The 25011-nt window shown below is 37.0% G+C and overlaps 1 protein-coding gene across 2 annotated transcripts in view; it reads right to left on the bottom strand.

Annotated features, from left to right (window-relative positions):
* The window catches only part of lekr1 (leucine, glutamate and lysine rich 1), a 72416-nt gene that overhangs the window by 25506 nt on the left and 21899 nt on the right, over positions 1-25011 (bottom strand). For both annotated transcript variants that reach the window (XM_044120751.1, XM_044120752.1), the window contains 3 exons: positions 13036-13113; positions 11309-11472; positions 3125-3206 (listed from right to left, as the gene is read on the bottom strand). In XM_044120751.1, the coding sequence (XP_043976686.1) occupies positions 3125-3206; positions 11309-11472; positions 13036-13113 (324 nt within the window). The remainder of the gene's footprint in view (positions 1-3124; positions 3207-11308; positions 11473-13035; positions 13114-25011) is intronic.

Raw genomic sequence — 25011 nt, 5'->3', positions numbered from 1 at the left:
AAAGGCCTTTGATGCCACTTAAAGTTAACACTTCAAAGTATACATATGTTCATGTGGCTGTGTGGGTCGCGTGAGATTGCAAGCTTCCCATCCATCCACACTGATCCTTGTGTTAGATGGATGTTCAGGTTCCACAGCAGATGGCAGGAAACTGCGTTTGTGTCAGAAAAACTATAGGAACTGTGTCACGCAAATGACCAGGAGGTCGGTTCTGCAGAGACAGTAACCTACTTTTTGATTCAAATCTACTTAATTAGGCTAAAAATAAAACTCAACCCAAACAAAAATATAGGTTTAAAAGTAATGTAAGTAGTTTATTCTACTAAACGAGCCTCCAAAGGCTCATTCAGTGGATCATAAGTCTAAGCAATCAAATGTCAAGAAGCAAAAAAATTTCATATTATTGCAAGAAAAAAAACAAAAACAAGAAAAAATAAACAAGGTGACAAAGCTAAATTTTTTCAGATAATTTTCCTCTATTCCTCCATGCAACATTATGTTGTTATTGAACTAAAAAGAAACAAGTTGTAGATGGGTTTTTTTATGTGAAAAGACCTGCAATAACCTGGTTGCTGAGGTTATTTTGTAAAACCAGGTGTCTGTATTTCTAAATTGCCATTTTAACAGTATAGATACCATTCTCTTTCTTGTCTGCTTCTTGTCTTCGTCTAGGCAATTGAGAGATTATGAGTATTTACAGAACACAATAAAGCTATGCAGACTTAATTACATGCCATGACTAATCATCATTCCTTGCAAACGCCAAGTATAAACACCTTTTTACATTTTTGTAGACCACTGGTACTCTTTGGAAAATTAGGAAACATTAAGGGGAAAAAAATGTTGTTCAACTGTGTACTCAGGTCATGCAGATCTTTAAAGTGTTGGTTATCTGGGAGACTCATGCTTTTAACATTTACTCCCTTCATGTGTCGAGGAGTGTTTGTGTATTCCTGTGAGGCTGCACACACTTTTAAAAAGGTTCATTTTTCAAATGTTACAAATGATGTCATCAAGATAAGGCTTGAATGATTTGCTGCTGCATAAAATAACACTATAACCCAGGCAAATAAAAAAAAAAACACTTGAAATGTGCTGCCCAGAAACGTAAAAAAAAAAAAAAAAGATAGATTAGCGACAAAATGTATTCACTCTGCTGTGCCTTATTGTTGTTTTTTTAGGATATTCTGAAGCCTCTACTGTCTACTGAGAAGTATCTTTGAAATTTAAGGTCAACAATAGAACAGTTTTCTCTGTTGTCTGGCTCTGGGTGAGTTAAACACCAAATAAACTTAGAGATTATCATAAACACATCAGTGAAAGCAAAAAAAAAAAAAAAAACACATATTGATCCATATCAAAATGCAACTCCTCAGGACAGACAGCAAAGTCTCTAACATTTTAGTCAGTGGGGTCACCTCTTATCTTGTTTTTTTTTTTTTATCCTTACCAAAGAATCTAATTTACAGTGGAACCACTATATAAAATTTATTTTGGAATCTGTATCTTGAAAATTTGTCTTGTAACAATTTTTAATCAAAACAAAACAAAGAAAATAAAAAATAAACTGTATTTCAGCATTTAGGTGAATAGAAACACAAAAGGTGTAGTGTAGTTATAATTTTTTGGGGAAATAAAAATATTACTTTTTGTAAAAATAAATAAACAAATAAATAGTCATTAGTACTTAACATCAAGGAGTGATCAACCAGTTTAAGGGCCACAAATTTCGGCATTGCTGGTGCTCCTTATGTCACTGTGTTTAGACTGTCTGGCAGCAGTCATGGTTCCCCCAGAGGTTCTCTAGCCCTTTCTTAAAACAAGTACTATTACATTATCTCTGTACCAAGTTATTTAGTGGGAGACAGCAGATTGTTGAGGGTGATGCTGGTGCACACTAAAGGTTTGCACTTTTGTCCCACAATGCACACATCTCTTTGATACAGTCTCTTTGATGTGTGCAATCAAAGAGATTGCACACATCAGCCTCTCGTGTCGAGAAGCTTCTCAGCTTCCATCAGCTTCCTGAGGAAAAGCAGAGAAAATCTTACACAAACCATGTGATGTGGAAATAGCATCAACATGTGGAGGCTATTGGCAAAACAAAGGCAGGCTGGTGAGAAGCGCTTGCTGTAACTACCCAGTACATTTGTGTGAGAGAGGAAAACAAATCAAGCTTTGGGCATTAAGGCGCCACTTGCATTTGTAAGAATTTATATTTGTATGTGTTTGAAAGAAGAGGGTCCACTGCACTGCAGTGTATTGCAACAAGAGTAAAAGTTAGTCAGCACAGTCCAAAGTAACGAGCATAAACACCAGAATTACTCAAAGCGAAGCCATGCAGCGCATAATAGAATAATCAAAATAATGTTGCCTGCTTCACCAGAAGGTGGTTAATAAATACACAAATAAGAATGTAGGTCATATAAAATTTTTTTCAATGTGTGACTTGCTATTAATAATTGCTCATTTGTATCATCATTAATCATTTCTTGTAATTTGCTGTAAATTAAATGTTTTGTATGTTCTTTCAATTGTTTTACTTTATTTTTTACCATCAACCTGTCAGGGAACTATGGTTGAAAATTAGCCCTTGTGGCTCAATCTGGCATATTTACATGGTTGTTTTAATGTTGTCATGTTGATTAATATTCATCAATTCAAACCATGGAGGCTATATTTACAGCATATGACCTCTTTAGTTATTCATTTGTGAATACTGTTGTCTAAAGACCACCATATTTAGGGGGAAAAAAACTCAAAAGCTGTTAAAACTCTGAGCCAATGTTGTTTCATCGGTTGGGTATATAAGAGCCACAGGGGTGTATTTTTTCTGATGCCTTAAATCCCTGGCTAGACTTTTGAGTGGGTGTACATACATCAAATCCTGTGTTGTTGCAGCTTAGTTGCTCCAGCATGAGGAACGCAAGCATTTCCTAGTTTGGGTGGCTCCACAGATTGTTCTGATTGGCTGAGGGAAATAAAGAGAACTGAGCCTAGCAGTGACCTGTTCCTCACCCAGCATTTTCCAAATACCACCATCCACCTGCGTTTCCATTAAAACATGTGTTTTCATGTTTCTGCAAGAGTGCTGTTTGCTTTGCCACATTCGGTAGAGACTTACATCAGCAGCTGAGTTAGGTGATTTTTCTCTTCTTTCGTTTTCTGAAGCTCCACAGTGGAATGCAGCAGCTCTTCGCTCAGCTCTGTTCACACACAAAGAAAAACACCCACAGATTTGAATTTACTCAATACGACAAAAAGAAGTTCAGGGCTGAACTGATGTCAAGTTCCTCATCATAGGATGTAACAGAAAAAAGAGACATGAGAGAAAATAGGTCGGTAGAGTATTCTGTCATGGTATTTCCTTAGACTTGCACGTTTATTAAATAAAACATGGTGTGATCCTTTGTATTACATCCGATCAATAAAAAACATTTTAGTGATACAGTGGGCAGACAAAACCTTTCCAAGAAATACATAAAATTGATAAAGTAAACGATGAACAGAAGTGAATATAAACGAATATTTAAAATAATTGGGCGATGGGAGGCCAACACAATCCCAGGCAAATCTCCTAGTTCAATCTGAGTTATTTTAATATAGCTGCTTTCCAGGCCAGTAGACACATTTGTTGAAACAGCAATCCTGCAAGAAGTGCTCTGATGTTATATTTCAAATTTAAATGAGGCCAGCAGCTTGTCAGTGTGTGGCGCAGAACTTCCCACCGCTCCAGGCAGAATGGGACATCATCTGAGAAAGAGCATTTGAGTTCCAGATCTGGACAGTGAATACAATGAAGCGTGCCACAATCGTCCTGGGCAATGTCATTTGCAGAGCCTATTTACTTACTGAGCCGACTCCTTATTTTAGGATTTACATATTTTGTAACTATCCTCATTATTTTTTATTAATCTCAACAGCATTATAATAATTCATTTAGATTGCAATTCAGTACAAATTATCCTCTCAGACATGAAAGGTCTTTAATTGAAATAAGTTCCTGGTCAAGTTTTTCTGAGGGCAGAAACTGCGTATTTAAAGCAGAGTTATGTTCTGCTTTAATGTGGAGCTACAACCTGTATGAAGCGATTTGAATGCTCTATCAAGTCTTCCTCCAAGAATGGCTAGGACAGCTCATTCACTAATCTGACAAATGAAGGTAATTGGTTGCAATGAATTTATATTTAAAACGTTCTAGATACATTTTTATACTACATTTTACAGATTTTTATTTGTGTGAACACATGCATCATATGACATGTTGGTCTATGAGATACGGTAAGCTTCTGGTTTTAATAGGACAAATATGAATAAATATTAATAATTTTACAAGGCTCTGCATTTATAGTAACCTGTCTTTAGCGTATACTAAAGTGGGAATTATGCTTAACGTTTCGGTTTTGTCTGACAATCTAATTACACTGAAAAACTAGAATGGAGCTCCAACTTTAAAAAATTTTGTTAATTTGTCACAAGTAATTGAAATTTCTCCAACTTACTTTATTTGCATTTGTTTAACTTTACAGCTTAATAAGAATTCAATTACATAAACGTAATTTGATTACTTGTGACCATTTAGCTTGATACATTTAAGTTGGGTTAAAACTTAAACCCAACTTTTTACAGTGTAGGGTGCAATGCTCAAACAAATAGCACTACAGTAAATATAATTTAAGAAACCACACTCAAAAGTCAAACCTGGGTCTTCCTGTAGAAGTATGTGCTTGTGTTTGTAAACATGTTTATGTCTGCAGTATTGAAAGAATTGCACTTTCTGAGAAGTGCAGCGGGGTGCAGCGGCTGGGGTCCTGAAGAGCACTCAAACTATCCAGCAATGTCAGCCTGACATTCTCTCTCTCTCTCTCCAAGTCTTTGTTTTGCTCACTCGCCCTCATCGGACTTTCACTCTTCATTCCTCTCTGAGTGCGTCTTTCATAATCAGTCCTCTTTCTGCGGCTCGTTGTTGTTCTCTCTCTCTCTCTCTCTCACTCGCCCTCTCTCTCGGCTCTCCCATCTTGCCTTTTACTCACTTCATTTCTCTCGGCAGGAAGAGAGGAGTGTAGGAGGTCCTACTCAAACCGGCAATACAACGATAATTGCTTTCTGGTCACCGTGACATGACAAGGTCCAAGCAGGGTAAAGCATCATGCTCTCTCTCTCTCTCACTCTCAAACTCAAAGGCACACCAAAAAAACACAAGAATGAATGAAAAAACCTCCATGAACTGTGATGACAAAACAACACTTGAGGATGCACACAGTTACACACTGCACAGACATGCCCAAACAGAAGAACTCGAGGGGAATAGTTGAGGGCTGAAATAGGGTTTGAAATTAAAGCCGCGCAGCCTTAAATGCTTCTCCCAGTGATAAACAGTAGCATGCAACTTCATAGCAGCAACAATTACTGCAACTAACAGCAGTCTAATGTGACAGCTTTGAAATTGATGCTTACACTGCAACAGTTGCAATGTTGCAGTCTTATACATCAAAACCTCCTCTGAGACATTAATGGAATATCTCAAACCAAAAATACTACATGGAAGATGAAAATGATGATTATAAAAATTACAACCATAATTACAGTCATTATAATAAGAAAGTACACCTTCTATCACAGCTATTATTTACTTAAATGGTCTGATGTCTACCAGATTCTACATTGATTATTTAACTAAAACCTCAAGTGCACAAAAACACACACCTCAAATTGCACAACCTCATTTTATAAAACCACAATAAGACCAAAATAAAAAAGAACCCCACACCTATTTGATTTGTTGAAAACATGTGAAAACCTAAAAGCCTCTTTCACATCACTTCCTATGCCTCGTCTCTATGTGAGTCTCAGTGTAAAGAAACTGAGTACATTTTGTGGAACCTCAAGTCCTTTCATGTCTCATGAGTGGTATTTGTAACTTTATTTGGTGTATATGTGGATATATGTTTGGTGCGCTAAACTTTAACAGTTTTTTTTCTAATACATCTGCATCTTGAGCTTTAATTAAAAAAAACAACAACTTTTAAGTAGCTTAATTGAAATTGTCATTGGTTTTAATTATTACCATGGTAATATTCATATTTGCAAGATTTGTAACACTTCACAAAAAATGTAATTACCATAGACATCAACCTAACAATCGGTGACTGTGCTATTAAAAATTGACTATTTAAAGTGGTATAGTCTATATTAATTTCTAAAATAAATTTTCATAACATGTATATTCTGTCAAATTAGAACTTCCTTTGTGTAAAGAAAACAGAGTGGTGTGTGTACAGTTTATCCAGACTATTAAGTGATGGGATAATATATTTTATTTCTATGCACTAAGGAATGTAAAAAAAAAAAAATCATTTTGATCCACAGACTCCAGTTGGAAAGGTTACCATCTTGTGTGGTGCTTCGAATAAATATATTCCAAAATGTTTTTTGAATGGCCATCAGTGGGTAAAAGTCAAACTTTCAAACTGTGAAGATGTTATCAGCGGTGAGATTTTTCCCATTATCATTGACACAAACATTGTGCAGATCAGCATGATATATGCTCTTTCAGAGATGTAACATACATGGTAAAGAATCCCAACAAGTCAACATGACTAAAAAGGGATGTACTTTCTTTTTGTACCATGACTGTAGCTGTGTTTCTTTGCTTTAGCATAGCTAGACAAACTTCCTTGTCATAAACCTCAGAATAAGTGTACAACCATCCCAAAAAACAAACTGCTGAAGCTTATGAGGTGAAAGACTGCTTTACTGAATTTTTACCAACAGCTGTTGCATATTGGCTTGAAACAATAGGCATCAACACACGTTTGATGGTCACTTTAGAAAATTATTGCTTCATTAATAATTCATTAAATATCTTTGAAGGGCCTGTGAAAAGCCCTGATGTTGCCACTGAGTGACAGCCGTGACTGACAGTTTAATTGCTTGCTGTACTCTGCAGCGTTTGAACTCATGCTGCGTAAGGCTGCTGGAGCTTCAAAAAAATTTTCCCCAAACATGCAACTCCCACGCTTTTTCAGTAAAAGCAGTGCAGCAAGAAGCTTTTACTGGATCCTGTCAAGTTAGCTCCTGATACCAGTTGAGATAACCTGTTTCTTAGGCAAGCTATATTGTTATCGTCCCCCAGGCCCACCCATTGTTCACTGCTGGACCCACAATCCAGAAAAATACAGAATATAAATTCACCATGAACCAGTCAACGCCAAATGTTCTTTGCAATACTTCAGAATCGGCTTTAAAGGCCAAGATTCTGTCCACAAACAAGGAATTTGATTTTGGTTTCCAAGTGTTCACAGTGTACAGACACAAAGCAAAGATACATAAAATTTAGAGAAAAAAGAAAAAGAGGATAAAAGGAACGGTATGTACATCTATTTGCACCCAACGCTTTTTCGTCTGACAGACGAGTCAAAGGAGTTGATGAACAGCCAAGGAGCATTCCCAGTAAGCTTCAGAAAGACAAAGAAATAGCAAGCACCGTCTTTTCCATGAACATAATACACAATGCACTCAAGTGCAATGGCTTCTATAAATCCTCAATGAACAAGACTGCACTGCTGAAGGAAAAGCATGCTGAAGCTTGATGAGAGTATGCTGGGGAAAATGTAGACAAGCCAGAAAAATAAACTCTTAATTGTTTTCAGAGAAAGAAATTAAAACTGCTACAGTTTCCTGGTTATTTAGCTGAATTGAATCCAATTAAAAATGAATGAAAGAAAAGAAGATCACAGAACATAAAAACGACTCCTAGGACCTACAATATTGTAAGACAGTCTGTGTGAAAAAATCTAAAGTATTTTTCTATTTTAATTAACATAATTAAAATAACACAGACAGTCTCCTTGGGGTTTACACCACGTGACACGATGCAGAGCTATAAAGAGAGCTCACAGTAAGTAAGAGTAATTTACATAGGAAGACGTGCTGACAGCAAGCAGCTACCTTTACAGACACCCATAAACACAAGCACACATACACACAGTTGCACGCTGGAATTTTTATGAGGGACTGCATTACTATAATATCATATTCTCAGGTTTGTGGGTATTACTGGCCTTTTTGGGTGTCTGCCTAGTTTATTGTGTGTAATAAAAGTACACCAGCTCCCGAGAGGCAGCGGTTTGTGGAAATATGTCAAATAATTGAACCGCGGTAGAATCCTGAATCCTGGAGTGCAACTGTCTCAGCTTAAAGAGTGCATTTGCTTAACTAGCCTTACCCTGAAGCTATAATGTTTATATTACACATATAAAACTCAACTATGTATTTGTCAAATCTAGACTCTGGCATCTTCTATATATGGCTGAGGCAGTTGTAAGAATCGCAATGCAGTGAGGTGATGCAATGAGAAACGTCTCACTCAGCTACCCTCTGACTGTGAGGATATATGTGACACTTTTATACAGCTGCCATAAACTTACACATGCACAAGACTGGCTCCCAAGGAAATGGATACCTTATACAGTAGTCTTTGGTTGGCCCTGTGTGTTGGCAGATGGCTCCGGTTCATGGATCGGTCAAACACACTTAAATGCAAGCACTCATACACACACACACACCCACGCACGCACGCACGCACGCGCACCCAAACATGCAAACACAGACAGACAGAATCCTACACACCCTTAATTCTGCTTTGAAACTGTATTTTCTTTAACCTTGCCCCCATTTTGCAAAATGTAAAAAAAAAACAAAACAAAAAAAAACTCCCACACTGTCAAATTTCTTTGAAAGCCACTTCTACGCAAAGCTGCACAACTTGTTTGCTGACAACTACACAGAATAAACTCAGATTGTGTCTTCATCTTGCTGTCATCTGATTGGCTGCCTTTGTCTCGTTCAGTGTAAAATTCCACAGCCCTCAAGCTTGATCTGTCATCTCCTCCCTGTTCTTCCCCGTCTAATCATAAACCACATTCATCCCTGCGTACTCTTTATGTTCCTCACAGACTATTTTTCATTCCCTAGTCCCTCTGACTGTTGCTTGAGTATCACAGTGGGACACTGCCAGACAGCACTGTTTAGCAACAAACCAAGTCTCATCTCAGTTTGCAAGCACATTGCTTGTGGTTATTTTTTAATTAACAACAGGGATTTTCTTTTACAACGCTGGTACAATGGAACAAAGCATGGGCAGAAATAAATCTGAATATTTCATTTCTTGGTTATTCTGAGCCAAAATCTCAAACTCTGCCTTACTGGCTGTTTTTCTGCTTTGTTTTATTATAAAGATTCAAAAAGTTCCTGTGACTGAGAAGAGAAGTTTATGTGAATGAATCATAGATGGTCTTGAGTGCTACACTTACACTGGCTTCTACCTGGTACTTTAACTTCTGTATTTCTTCAAACTCAGCCTTATCTAATCATAACTAGACAAGGAAAAGAGAAATAAAATAAAAGTCTAATTGATTTCAATTTGAATGACTCTACAATAGGGATTCCAGCTACTGTTTAAACTCACTGCCAACTCCGTGAAAGCATTTATAAATGCTGCATGTATGTTTAAAAAAATTGTGACGCAGTTAATATTTGTGTGTGCTATAGCTGCAGATGTGAAATATAATATTGTCCAGTCCCTGTCCCATACAGGAAGTAGAGATGTTACTTGTCCTAAAGATGCTTTGGTGAAACATGTCTCATCCTGGGAACCAATACTAAGCACCTCATGAAGAGGCCAACTGATGTAAGAGTTAGTATTCTCAGAGAAACAAGTCATATATTGGGAAAGGCCACTCAGAGAACACAGGGACAAAGAAAAATGAAACTGTTTGGCCATAATAACCATTGCTAAATTTGGACGAAAAAGAGGGAAACATACGAGCCTGGAAACACCGTCCCAACTGTGAAGCATCCAGGTGGCAGCGTCATGCTGCAGGAGAGACTGCTGCTCTTCTCAAATTAGACGGCATCGTAATGAAAGAGCAATATGTTGAAATATTTAATCAACATTTCAAAACATCAGCAAAGAATTTAAAAATCTGGCACATCTGGGTTGTCCAAATGTACGAGTGCCCTAATCATATTGTCAAATTAGTAACAAAATGGCTTAAGAATAACCAAGTCTACACTTTGTGGTGGCATCACAAAGATCTTCTCTACCACATACAAATAAAATGTATCTAAACTTATGAATTTGAAATTTTAATTTAAAAATGTCCTATTATTCTGTCATTTAGAGTAAAAATATTCTAGTAAGCTTGAACAAAAACAGTTAAAAGTTTAGTTTGATTTAAGTGAGGGAAAAAGGGTTTTGCGGCAGAATTTGTACATATTCTGTTCTGTATTCTGTTTTTTTCAAAGCCCAAAATATTATGTTAAGTTCAAAAGATTTTGGCAGGACTCATAATTATGATAAATACTACAGATATTGTAACAAAATTTCAGTCCTTCTCCTCCGGTCTTTCTACTTAATACCATACAGTTAAAATACCCTCAAAGAGCAAAGAGTACTGTTTTTAAAGACCATTTTAAAAAGCTACAAAATGTTTGAATATCAAAGAGTAAACAAATTAGGATCTTTTTTAGAATCTTTGCTTTACAGTGGGTTTTTTTGGGTACTTTTCTCCCCCTATAAACTTATGAATTAATAGCTCAACTTCTCTAAACAACGTTCACATAAAGCTGAGTTGAACGTCCATCTTGGTAGCAAAACAGGGTTTATTTCCACTGTGTATTTAAGTGGATGTGTGTGCGTGCATGCTCAACTCTCTGTGTGTAGTTTATTGTATCTGTTGGTATGTGCAGCAGCTGCTTTCGTGATCATGTATCAGAACAAACACATACTCACATGGCATCAATACAAACAGAGGACTTCTCCACTGTTGGATTACTTTATGTTCTTCCTCTTTCAAGCCATATTTCCATTTTTCTCTTGCGTGTGTGCACCTATACAAACACACACACACGCCTGCACGCCCACACTTGGCAGCTGCTCAGAGCATGCAGCAGAGAGAAAAAGACCCACCCAAGAGGTGAGCCGGAGGTTAGCGGTCCTTGAGGCATTTACTGTCAGCATTAAACACACACACACACACACTGCAGTCAAACTCCTCTAACTAGAATCCCAAATTAATTTTCTTCTTTACAGTTATTACACAAATGTACCTATGAAAACATACGCCATCTTGCCAAATAGGAGTTTGTTTATTAAGTTTGAACCCGCTGAGATACACCGTTAATCCCCAACAGTCTGTGTAACAGTTAAACTAATATTCAGCCCTGCTGAAAGATTATTTGTTCAATTCTTTTTTCTTTTCCGTGTGTGGGCGTGCGTGTGTGTGTGTTGATGAGTAGGTTTTACCTGAAAAGCCCTGTCTGCAGTGCTGCAAAATCTGGGAACTGCAAGTCTGCCAAGCCCCAGTCAGCTGACGAAGGAAACCCTGTAAGTCTGTGAACCCGCTGCCACACAGGCGGAGAACGGTCAGAGTTTTTCGGAGGATCTGCTGCCGCCGCACACACGCACCTCTAAAGCAAAATAACACCAAGAATTGAACATTGATGGATACCAAGAGAACCGCTAATTTACAAAGAGTATCCATTTTGATAAGCACTCACTTTATTAAGTGTTAACAGAAATTGCCAATCAGTCAGTCATATGGAAACTCAGTATTTAGGCATCTAGAAATGGCATTTTAGATAAAGGAAAAGTGGTGCTGACTTAATCATAGCTTTGAATGTTATAGTAAACCTCAACACTGGCATATCTGAAAGTTACAAGAACTTGTGAAAACCTGTGGAAAAAATGTATTGTTTTTTTATTTTCCCCAAAAAAAGTGTATTTATTTTTAAGTTACTTGTACATGCAGGTCAAATTAAAAGGTGCAATAAGTTCAGAAATTATTTATCTTAGCCACCAGAGCATAACATTCTATATTCACTATATTACAGGGTATAATTTTACAATCACAACATGATAAGACATGATATAGAAAATTTATGAAACATATTTTACCACTGAACATTAACAGTCACTTGTATCATAAAAAAAATCTAAACCTGATTAAAAAGTCAAGTTAAAATAAAGATAAAATATCAATGATACCACTAAAAGACAACACACTTTTTATAAGACTTTTACATTTATATGCACAATCACAAGGATGCCTGTCATCAGGCCACAAACTAATGCAAAGCTTGTAAAACTAAAATGTTTGAAAAGAACATTTTGTTATTCCAAAAACACTCTTAGGGGAACACGTGGGTGAGAACATGTTGAACTCTTTATCTAAAAAATTATATTCCTTTATAAATACTGTGATTGTGACACAAAGAGATGCAGGGCTGTTATTTTTCTAATTTAGGGTTTGAAACTCAAAGTGATCCGTTGAATTTTGTACAGAAGACGGGGGCATAAGGCAGCCTCTGAGCTGGTCTCTGGGGCTTTGTGCACTTGTGCGTGCAGAGTGGATGAGGAGCCTGGGCACTGGTTGTCACGAGAGTCAGTTTTATAATGTCAAATGACATAAATCATAAGGCTGACAGCCCCAAATGGAGGAACAGATATGAGCCAGATATGTCATCTGAGATAAGGTTAAAAGTAAAAAGCAGAGACTCAGAGAGACTGCATGCATTTGACCCCTGATGATTTACTCATGTAGTATTTTTCAATGTCAGCAAGGTGATTAAAACGAACTATTTCCTTGACATCCCATCTCTTCTCATGTCACCTCTCCTGTCATCCTGTCATCCACACATGTCTTTTTCAGTCTCTCTCTCCATTTACAGGAATTAATCCACGGGTCAGATGAATTAACGTTCCCGTCTATGTTTTTTTCCACTTTTGTTGCATCGTTTTACCATTTCTCTCAGTTTGTTGGTATCAGACATCATCTCCCTGCCATGTACAGTATCCGTCCAATATGCACAAAACCAAGGAGAGTTTTCTTTTTTGTGTGTTGGTTTTAAAAAGTGATGGACGTTTCCAGTGGTTTTTACTCTAACAAATCTTTTTATCAAACACTACTGTCTCAACCTCATGCTGTCAAATTGCATTTCTATTCTTGCACTGTTTTTATGCACCATCCTTACCTGAGTGTTTCAACATTTTGCTTCTCTTTTCCAAGTTTCTCTTCTGCCTTATCCTTCATGTTGTCTGCTGTCCCCAGCCTGTCAAGGAACAAAACAACAGAAAAGCGAGGAAGTGAACGTGAAGTGTAAGCAGCAATGTATTCTCACTAGAGAAGCTCAGCTGAACTTAACATCACTTAACTCTCACAAGGGGGAAATTAGCTTATAGGCAATTTATCTTAATGATTCACATGGAAGGACGGTGTTGTTAAAATGGAGAGATTAAAAATTTAAATGTTCCTCATAAGTGACTGATATGAAGAGATGGGCGTTCCTCCCAAGCTTTAATTGTGTCTTGGACACAATAAACAGAAATTGATCTGGGTGTCATAGTCAATAGCAAAATTTGCTTCTAATCTCACTCTTGCTAAATCTGACATATTTACACGTTAGCAAATTAAGCAGTGTGCAAAAGTCTTCTGGACCAAGCTAAAGCAGCTGTCTGTGGTAATCCATCCTATTAACTGGTTTCATGGTCACCAATAATTCAGACATTAATGAGTAAAGGTTTATGGCCCAGGCAACTTAAAAATTCCTCTAGACTGAAAACAAATCTTTAAAGGTGTGACATTTACCAAAGAGCACTAGTGTTGCTTCTGAAACACCAATCATCACTCAACACAATACCCATCCAAGACCAAAGAACTGATAGCAAAGTCTCCAGAAGGAGTTTAAATTCATAAATTAAATATTTATCCTGAGGTTTTATAGTAAAGAGGAGGAAGTAGAACAGTTGTTCTCTGACGACAACAGCTTAAAAACGTCAGGCGCTGGTTCCCTCGCCAAGGGTTTAAATGGTCTCTGCTGCAAGCTTACTCTGCCTTTAATTCACCACAGTCAGGAATAACTAACTGGGACAAAATCTGTAACTCAAATTCTGCCAACATTTGGGCAAACGATTAAGGTTTTTCTTCTTTTCTGAACCAAAAGCATTGCCAACAAACAACTTTGTCACCAAAGAAATTGCTGTCCAAATATTATTCCCTTGCCTGTGTGTAAGTATATCTATAGATAGATTGTTTCCAAATAGACATTTGGCATTAAGAGATTACTTCAAACTAATGTTTCACATTTGATGGTTGAAAGGTAAGAAAATATTCAAGTGACATCTGCAGTCAAATATTTTCTCAATTTGATTTGGAGACAAAAATAAAAAAACAATGCAGGGAAATTATTAGTCCCAGAAATAATTTTCTCATTTGGTAAACAATACCGACAGTCTCCTTGATGGTTTGGCTGTTGACTCTTCTCCAGCGTATTGTCGTAGCTTTAGTAGAAACTGTGTTTTGTATTTGTTCTTAAGGTCTGAGTTGTCCCTTCATTCAAATAAAAAAAATGTCATAGTCCTGAAATAAAAGGTATTTCTATCTAACAAACTAGCATAGTTTTTTTTTTCATAGTTTATTTTTGATAGGTGAGAGCAAATCGATCCCTGTCCTTATTTCCGAGGTTCCTGCACAAATTATCTTTACAGTAAAAGTACTCACTACATCTACTTTCTGTTGTCAATAAGGATTCACACATGCACCAGAAATATTTTTATAAAACATGTTTTCTTTTTTTTTTTTGTCAAAATTACAATTCAGTCTGTAATTACAGAGGAAATATCCACAAAGGTTATGACTCAGAGGGCTCTTTTTGTTAAAAAAGAAAAGGGCATTTGTCACATGAAAATATATTTAATCCAGTTTAAAAACCAAAAGAAAGAGCAATCATAATTTTCTTATATTTCACGCTTTCGCATTTTTCTGGTAGATGTAGAATATGGTGAAAAACCAGCTTTAATGTCCTTTTTCAGAGATGGGACCAATCAAAGCTTGCATATTTTTGCAAAGCAGTTTCACATGGCAAAGTGAGACTGTGTGACCTGGACCAGCAAAAGCACATTCTGTTCCTTCATATGACGCCACACAATAAGTCCTGACAGCAAGATGGAGAAAAGAGTAAACATAATAAGCACCACCGCTTACACAGAGCAGACTAGACAAATAGAGGCTAACAGCAGATAGATGATAACCATGATGTTCACATGGGAAGTTCAATTGGAATGACATATCAATCATGGCAGGAGATTTTCTCCTTCTTTCAAACATCATCCTCAACATCGAACACAGTCTCATCAAAAAGTATGCAACATACATTTATTGGTAAGCCACAAGGGAAAACTTATTTGACTTATCACAATGATAAGAAATGTAGGTCCAGATGGGTGTCTGAGATTATTTCTTACAAAAGTATCAGTGCTCACTCAGGCTTTACTGGGCCTAAAGAAAAAATTAAATCTAATTAAAACCTTATTTCCATTCTACTGGTACATCTGGAAATTATTTTCAGTTTATTTCTTACAGGAAATAGGCCTTTCACAAAAGATAAGAAATAAATCTTAAATAGCATACAATAAAATGTCATATTTTATGTAAAAATGTGATGTAGGTAGAGAATATTTGTTTGAAAAACACTGATGCTTGGGATATCCATGCAATGTAGTTTTACTTGTATTGTCTAAAATAAATAACACCTTAATGATATGAAGCATACCTATATAAATGTTACCACAACAAAGTGAACTACGTCAGGAAATTTGCAGTATGACCTGTGCACAGGTTCAGAGCTGCAAGGGAATGTTCAGCGATAGGTTAAATATAACCTATCGATGCAAACTGCCAGATACATGGCGGGCAATCTATATAGCAAAGCAGATGGTCTTGTCTTGCTCACCAGGCTGAAATAACAGCATCAGTTCCACTGCCTGTACTGTCAAGGACATGCAGAAAGTTAACACAGACAGGCATGCCCACGGTAGGAGGGAACTACCTGGGTTAGGACTTTCTAATCGGCACACTGCGGGCGCAGAGAGTACAAAAAGCACGAATAGAGAGAATTACAGCTTAAAAGTCCATTTACTAATGAAGCAGTCACTTTCAGATGCTTTTTATGACCACACGAGAAGTCATGATATGACCTTATTGAAAGTTCATGTTCTGTAATAACAAACCAGCCTTTCTGACAGAATGAAGCTCAGGAATTTGGATCTATCTTGCATGTGTTGAAGTGCACTTGTTACACACATCCAAGTGCAATTTCTTTGCACTTGGATGTGTGTGATTGAAACAGCTAGGAAGCATATTTAAAAGTAACAATCTGCTTCAATTAATAATGGATAATAGCTTCAGTGTGTGTGCATTAATGAGAGTGATGTCCTTTGTGATTCTTATTTAGGGCTCAGTCGTTGACACTTTCTGGTTCTTTGTTTGCTAAAAGTGTGTCTATGGGAGGGCATGTCTTTGACTTTTCTAGTGACAGCAGACAAGACTCCCACTGTTCACCCTTCTGTACCAGCCACGCTCAAAGCAAAATCAGAAAAAACACTGGCTCCAGAGGGGAATGCTCGCGTGAAAACACACACATCCGCCTCGCGTGTGTACAGGCGCATTTTACGTGTCTGTGTATTTTACAGATGAATCTGCGTGTACTTTGCGTGCAAGAGCTCCAGCTCCTATTCCCCAGGCAGTGGCTGTCAGTGGAATAACTAGGTAGGGCAGATCCAGTGAGTGCATGTCAGATTGGAGTACCCCCTACCAGAAGCCCAAGTCAACTGTCCTATCAGGACACATCATGAACACTCACGCACACGCAAACAACTCACATCAGCAATGCTAATCTCAGCCTCAGTGTTACCATGACCTACCAAATCAATTTTTTTTGTTGTTGTTTTTTCAGGTGTGTGTGTCAGGAGAGACTTAGTATTTTTTTTTCCCTTTCCGCATATTTCAAAGGTTTGGGAGAAAGGTCAGAATCACAAAGTCAAACCTGACATCCTCCAGCAAGTTTATTTCCAGTGAGTGAGCACAAAATGTTCCATGTCATTATGTTCTTTTATATTAATCTCAATAAAGACCTCATGATGTGATAAATCTGTCGGCCTATTTTAGCCACTTTTTTTCTGATGAGTTACTGTGTGCACCAAATCCTTTGTTTAGAATTTTCTGCTTTTATTTGATATTTAATGTTTCAGGGAACACGCTTGTTACATTAGATTTATACTCCTTATTCAGGAAAGAGTATTTTGCTTCAATTATTAAGAGATATTTGCAAGACTTTATTTTCAGCGTTCTCAATTCAACTTTCAAATAAAATGAATGCTATCTAATCAGATATGTTCTATTTCATCTTGGCTGATTCAAGTGTGAAGTCTTTAAAATACAAGTCCAAGTTATTAGAGCACAAATTCAAGACAAGACTAAAGACTAGAGCGTGAATCCAAGTAAAGTCTCAAAACTAGAGCAAGAGTTGAGTATCAAGTCCCAAATCTTTAGTTAAAGAATCTTAATCTGAATCAAATCTCAAGTCTTCTCAGTATTACTTCACCATGTAGCTCAGTGGTAGAACAGATGCAGCATTTACTGAAGCTCTAGTCCTCAATGCAGTTGTCCCCAGTTCAAAGGGATGTCTTCCCCTTCTCTATATATATGTTTCCTCCTGTCCAGCTAGTTGAATAAAAGTCACTCGTAGTGACATAAAAATCTTTCAAAAGATCTAAAAGTAAAGCTTCTGCAATGAAAATGTGTACACACGAGGTTTAAGGATGTTTTTGCTCAACAGTTTGGAAGAAAAAAATGCAATGCAAAGAGGCAGTGGTGCATTTCGGTCTACATGTCCAGATGTACACAAAATAAGTGTAAATTTAAACATATTTTAGGAGTTTCTAACATTATTGTACTTCTGTTAGATCTTGCAATGCTTTAATATGAATGTGTTTAGAGTGTGAGGTTGTGCACAGTGAGACCTGCTTGTATATCTTTTGTTTTTTGGATTATCTAGTAACTATCCTATGGATGCCATAACAACAATAATCAAAACAACAACGACACACACACACACACACACGCAGAAGCGCAAAGTGCGAGTAATATCATATAACAGCTAACCAAATTAGCCACGGGGTCAGAGAATGCATTTGTCTTCCAACTTGTCATTCTCGATTAACATTTCTCTATCGCAACATGTTTGTTTGTGTTTCATGTGTATGTTTGGGTTGCTATGCTACTGTTTCATCAAATAAGTGCCGATTACCAAATAAGATGGCTTACAGAGTGTGTGTGCGGGCGTGTGCGTGCGGATGTGCTAATGTGTGTGAGACTGAATTTAGGAGTAGACTATTCCATCACATATACACAGAAATCCGCAGAACCTCAAACACTGTTCCAGTTTATTGTGTTGTCATGAACCCCACTATAAACTGAAGCCATTAGAGCTGATCAGTGATCCTCCACCAAGGAGAGCTCTCCTTTCATGCAGTAATGTTTACTGCACACACACACACAACTCAGACTGTGTGTGTGACAGAGATAGAGTCTATGTTTGTTCAGTGCAGTAACATGAACTTGAAGTTGGATTTCTGCTGATACCTCACAAGCAGGCTGTGACGGCTGCTCGACTCAGTTCCTAGCAGACATGACATATTACCTAACACATACACAAACAGAGGGGAATTAACAGTGTAGTGACTGGATCACTGTTTGTTAGGTAGCTAGTGGAAACTTCAAATTAAAATAAAACCACAACTAGCGCTTCCCTCAGAGTTCTTCCTTGTTACAAATAGATGCCTTTCTGTTTGTCATCCATCATTTCGCTTCTCCTCCACTCCTGCTCTTCCACCTGTGAGCTGTCTTATCAGCGTTGCAATCCAGAACCCAGATGTGTGTGTGTGTTTCTCTTTGCGTGTTCTCTTGCACATTTTTATGACAGCTTCGTTAATACCTGCCAAGCCTGGTTTTGATTGATTCTGTGCACAGGGATAATTATCCTACCCACTGCAGGTGTATGGGGGTGTATGTAAGCACGCTCCCAAACGCACAGAAATAGCCACAGAGTCAGACGAAGGCACATACAGACTCACACCAAGACATGATGTTGGATTCAAGCATGTGACCAGCTAGCCGGGGGGAAACAAGCGATGCGTGTCAAATTCTCAGACTCTTCTCTCAACGCCACAAGCATGCTCACAAGCTACGTGATATGTTTCAGCCTGTCATCAGTTAGAGAAGCTGTCTGCCCACATACTATCAGTTTTTTTCTCATATTTTATTTTTCATACCCCTTGATCTTTCTTTTAACCTCTATGCTTTTTTTAAAAGGAAATTCATCTTCCCACTACTCTCTCTTGTTCTTTGTCCCCTACTCACACAGTAAAAGAACCAAGGACTAAGTGAATGTGATAAGCCTTACATTTCAGTCCCAGATGATTTAACCTTGTGTGAAAATTGTGAAAAGCAGACAGGTGCTGGTTTTGGTGTAAAATAGAACATAACTTATCATTCTGTTGCACACACATACAACATCAGTTTTGTTTTAAACTTTGGAAAAGTCTCATTTAATAACTAAGATCCACATTCTGAACACATTCAAACATAGATTTAAAATGTTATGCCTTTTATCCCACCTCAATTTCAAACCAGTATATGTTTTTTTCTTGTAGCAGGATCTGATCAAATCTAATCAATAAGGGGATTTGTAATCATTAAACAGAATAGAATAGAATATGTCTTTATTTGTCTTAAACAATGGCATCCAAAATAGACTGACTTGTTTTGTCTCTGCACCTTTACCAGGAACATTGCAGCTAACATCAGTTCTGGTGTCTATGCTCACAGCATGTTTTGCACTGAGGCAGATTTTTTGATACTCTTTACTCCTTACGTTTTCTTTGCACCCGACAAACTTCAGATGTATTACCACCACCTGCTGAGCAAGAGTTTGTGCATCATTGCTACCAGTGAGCTAAAAATGAAAGAACTAAAAAAGGTGTTTAAAGGAATCAGTTTTAAAACATGTATTATTTTGTAATTAATTTATTGAGATTACTGGTTAGATGTCCCACCTCTATGTTTCTGTGTCATTCTCATTCCACTCCTTCACCACTGTGAGTCATGTGTTACCCAAGTTTTATTGGGTACAAAAACAAGATGTCTGCCATTGGACACTTTGTGCTATGTCTCAATTTGTCCTTCCTTTGGGGAGGTTTTGTACTGAATTTCACAACTAATAATTTAAAGAAATGTTCCGTGATCTACAATGGTCAATTGTGAAGTCGTGTGAGTATAATATTGTTTATACTATGCTTATATTTCATGTTTCTGCAGTGGTCCAAATATGAATAAAAACCACAATCATTGAAACTATGGTGTTCACATGGATGAAATTGGAGGAACATACTGGGGAGGTCACCTTTTCCAAAGTTGTTGTTTTTCAATTTAATATCAAATGAATTTATTACTTATTTATTTGTGGCAGTCAGAATTATCTTCCTCTTCCTTAACGTTTTTAACAAATTGCTACAGATTTCCTAAGAACTTGCATAACACACTGACAGTGTGTGAAAATTACTTGCTGACCCACTTGCTCCAAACAGAACTGGGAACTAAAAGGCTAACCAAGTAAGTTAATAAGTTTTAAATATTGATATGCAATGATCCTTCAAACTGCAGTAGATAACTTTATCATAGCCAAAACTAGAAGCCTACCGGCACAATACACACAATAGAATGACAGGTGACATTTTTATTGAGGTTTGTTTATGAGGAGGGTGTGTTGTTATAGTTACCAGTCGGGTTCTTCAACGTTACCCATTAATTTCAACCTGTCAAATTCCCTTTGACATGTCCCATGTTATTATTTTTGAATAACATTGGACTAAATTTGAAAATTACGGTAAATATGAGCAAACATGTTTGGGAAAAGTACATATGTCTGAAGTCGGTATAGAGATGGTTAACAAAACATGTGCCAATAAAACTGTTACAGAAAAATATCTGAAGGTTCACAGTGCTTGTAAATTTAAAACAAGCCATCATTTAACTAATCAAAACAAATGTGATTTAATTATATATGACACGATAGAAGGAAAAAAAGAACATACGTGTCATAAAGTTGTGGGTGTTGGTGGTGAGGCAGACGCTTTAGACCCAGGTAAGAGAGAGAGATTGTGTTTTAATAATAAATAATGCTCCAAACAGTCCACAAGATTTCTGGCGGCACGGCTGAGCAGAAGCCAGGGCTCACACCGGTAGCAAACAGAATATACGCGTGGCAAACGAACAAGCAGACAGAATGACGCAACAAGCGATGAGGACCCAACGGATACAGGTGGGGTTAAATACACAGAGGGTAATCAAGGAAAACGAGACACACCTGGGAAACAATCAAGGGGAGACAGGACAACACAGAGACCCAGAAACACAGAAAAACTCAAAATAAACACAGAGAAATACTTAAATCTTGACAATACAGTTTACCATATAAATAAAATGAAAACAAAGAACTGCCATATTCCTAAATAACCATTATGAACACAGAAAGAAAAAAAGGGGTGTGACAGACAGTAAGCATCTTTTTTTGGGGGGATTTTACACAGGCCTCGCATCCATCATTGTGTCATGCCACATAATCTTTCCCTGAACTTTGACCCTCACTGACTCAAAGCAGGCCTTATGGGCCTGAGCACCACTGTTAGCACTGTGCTTGTTTTCCTGTTTGTTTTCATTAGACACAGAGGAGACAAGATTTCAAGGAGAGATAATCAGCTTACATTAGGTCAGAGTGAACTGGTTCACCAGTTTACTGTATACAGATAATTACATACGTCCAGCTGGATGAAAAACATGAAAAACACCAGCTGTGGTACCCGCTTACAGAAGCTCTACAAAAATGAGGACTGAATATCCAGAAAGGGCCAAACTATCCAACACATATTCAGCTAAATGCAGGTGTTTCTGTGGTGCTTGGGGAGCAAGAAAGTAAAAATGGATTAAAAAATTAGTATTCAACAGGCCTAAATTTTATTATTGCTAGTAAATTGTAATTTTGCAGTAATTTTGATTTGCAGGTTTGAACAAACAGTATATAAAAATGTTAAACCTTCTGAAAAATTCAGATAATGGCTTAAGTAACTTGTCTCTTAGAGATTAAATAGTTTCTCAAGAAGATTTTGTGGCACTATTAACATTTGTCTACAGAAATCATACAGGAAACGGTCAGAAAAGCGGCAAAACATCAAACATATTATTATTTGCCTGGACCTGCACATTTCCCACGAGCTATTTATTGTGTGCAATTTAGCTACCATATCGAACGATGCTGTTTATAGAAAGTATATTAACTGACTCAGTCATGCTCCACCTGTAGCAACTAGAAATAATTTTACTACTCTTTGCAAAAATATTCAAACTTGATCTTGTGTTCAGCTTTAATTAACTGATCGGATGTACACGTTGTATCCCAGAAATTAAAGTCTAAAACAGAAAAACCTGGATTTGGAAAACTGCATCTGTAATACTTTTTTTAATCCCTTTGCCAACACAGAGCAGCAATTGAAAACAATTTTCAATGAGTCTCACAATGAATTCACTCCACAGCATAGGTTAAGTTACTCCAAAGTCCCTCCAAAGGTGTCTTTATAAGGAATATGTCATGAACTTCATAGTTTAAAAAACAGAAGCTCTAGTTACAAATATACAACTTGATGATTTTCAGTCATAACTACAGATTTATTTTTATTAATTCAAACTCTGGGGAAATGTTTAAAATTTCCTGGTTGGTAAATAAATAAATAAATAAATAAATTAAGGTGGACATGTTCCAAAAGATGGTTGTGCACAGAGAAACACATCAGCACCAGCTGCCTTGTTTCTGTCATCTGTTAACGATCCATGCTGATTCTTTTAATTCGTCCTTCAGAACATGTCCTCTTCATGTTCCTTTTTTTGTTCTCTTCAACCTTTACACTTCATCCACTTCATCCAATCAGCAGAGCAACGAAAGTGTTGATTAAAGCAGCATGTTTCACTTTGAAAGCACTTTTATTGTGGTACAGGCCATATTTGATACAGTGAATATCACTAGTGTGAAGTCAGAGCCAACCCCTTTACTTCAAGTCCCGTCTCTGGTCGGAGTCTACCTGCTTGATGCAGAAAGTTTAATACAATTGGATGTGTGCAATTGGGAAAAGCAGTGATGCAGAATTATTTCCAGAAATGCATTTCTGTGAGTCACAAAGTGCAAACATTTTCTGCATTTTTCTCTTTAACTAAACTGCCTTTGGCTGTTTTTGCACAGACATTTGCTATTTGATTATTAACACTTGAAAATTGCTGAGGAGACATTAAAGAAATATTCAAAACTTGTCAGAGTGTGTGTGCGTGTACGTGGGGGTGCGCATGGGTGTGTTATCCAATTTATTAGATGTGAAGTTTCTGGTGAAAATCTGTGAAAACCCTTTGGCAAAAAATTAAGTTCATATGTTGAGAATAAATGCACTTATCAAACAGATGCACTTATCAGCTATTGTGATCTGTTTAGAAATTATGACTGTCAGCATTTAATCACACCACTTGACCCAAAATACACGATGGTCAAATTAAGATTAGTCAGGAATTTTATGCTTTGGTTGTACACATGAAGTGCCAATCACATGAAAGTCTAGCCACGCCTTTCCATGCATCTTTAGAAATAAGGTGAGTCCAGATCTTGGTCTTGTGCTGACACCACCAGGAACAGGAACTAAAAGTACTGAGACTGTACTTCCTGTATACATTACTTTAGTAGGTGAGGTGAGAACAGATTAGCCTGATTTGAACTAATGAAGTTGCCTGTCCTTGAAGATGATGATCTAATAGTTTGAGACAATCTTGCATTGATGGATTCACTTTAAAGTAAACACTACAATTATACAGCAAGCATAGTAAGAACATTCTCACTAAATCTGTCAAAAAATGATTAATTAAAAATGGTTAAAACTTTCAAGTGACAAAGACAGCATCAGCATTATACATCAAAGTATCTAAATTTATAGCTTTAAAATGTTGTAAAACATCACATTTATTCATTTTCTATATGTACAAACAATGCTATGATTTGTTTTGTGAAATTTCAATTCATATGGATGAGCTTGCCAAATTAGGTTATACTAAAATTATGATTCCTCTAGAAACTGTACAAAGTGTGATTTAAACAGAATATATTATCTAAAAATCTGTTTTAAATTTGAAGTTTCATGCCGTGCCTATAAAAAAAAAATATATGACCCAAAACATATCTGCTGCTGTAATATTCATTTTTCACAACTAACTGAGGTATTGGAGCACACAAGGTTTACCTCACAGTGTAGCAAACTGCTCAGAGCCTGTTCTGCAAACCTCTAATTATACAAAACAAAAAAATGTGTCACCTGCAAACACAGCATGCCAGAGTCTATTTAGAGCACTTCTAACAGTAAAGACTAGAAAATCCAGTGGATTAATTTTAGTTTTCATAGAAACTCAACAATAGAAAAATCCCTGTGGGCCTGCTGTTTGTATGGTTACAGCTGGTGTGACTTGCATTAAAATCTCACCCACTCCCACTCTATTTCCATCCACAGTAGGTTCTAACTTTGAGAAAAGAAAAGATCTTTTGAAGAAAACAAGTTAACCAAGAAAGACTTCCGCACATTTTTCCATTTACTGCTTTATAGTAACATAAAATCCAAATTAGAAAAGTAGAGTGGTAAAAAAAAAAAAAAAGTAAACAAAAAAGAAATGTTATGAAACAAATGACTTTCTTTAAACCCTAACCCTTGTCACTCAGACTGAAGTCTCACATTGAACAGGGCGCATATAGAAAGTGTTCCTGCTAAATTGGGTGTGAACAGGAGAATCTAAAAAAGTCTAAAGGTCATGGTAGAAGTAATCATCTGTGGTATTTCAGGTGACACCTGAAGAATGCCTTCTTGGAACCTACGAGATGCTGTATATGATTGCAAATATGACAACATTTCTGATTACAACTATAGCATTTCATTAAAAATATTTTAAGTTTAGTGATAGCTCTTCTTCAGGACACCTGATAAGTTCACTAAGCATCTCTACAGATCTTTAAAAATATGCCTCTTCATCACTTACA

The sequence above is a fragment of the Gambusia affinis genome, linkage group LG06, assembly GCF_019740435.1.
Source record: "Gambusia affinis linkage group LG06, SWU_Gaff_1.0, whole genome shotgun sequence".
Taxonomy (NCBI): domain Eukaryota; kingdom Metazoa; phylum Chordata; class Actinopteri; order Cyprinodontiformes; family Poeciliidae; genus Gambusia; species Gambusia affinis.
The sequence above is the reverse complement of the archived record's forward strand: the minus strand, read 5'-3'. Positions and strand labels throughout refer to the sequence as shown.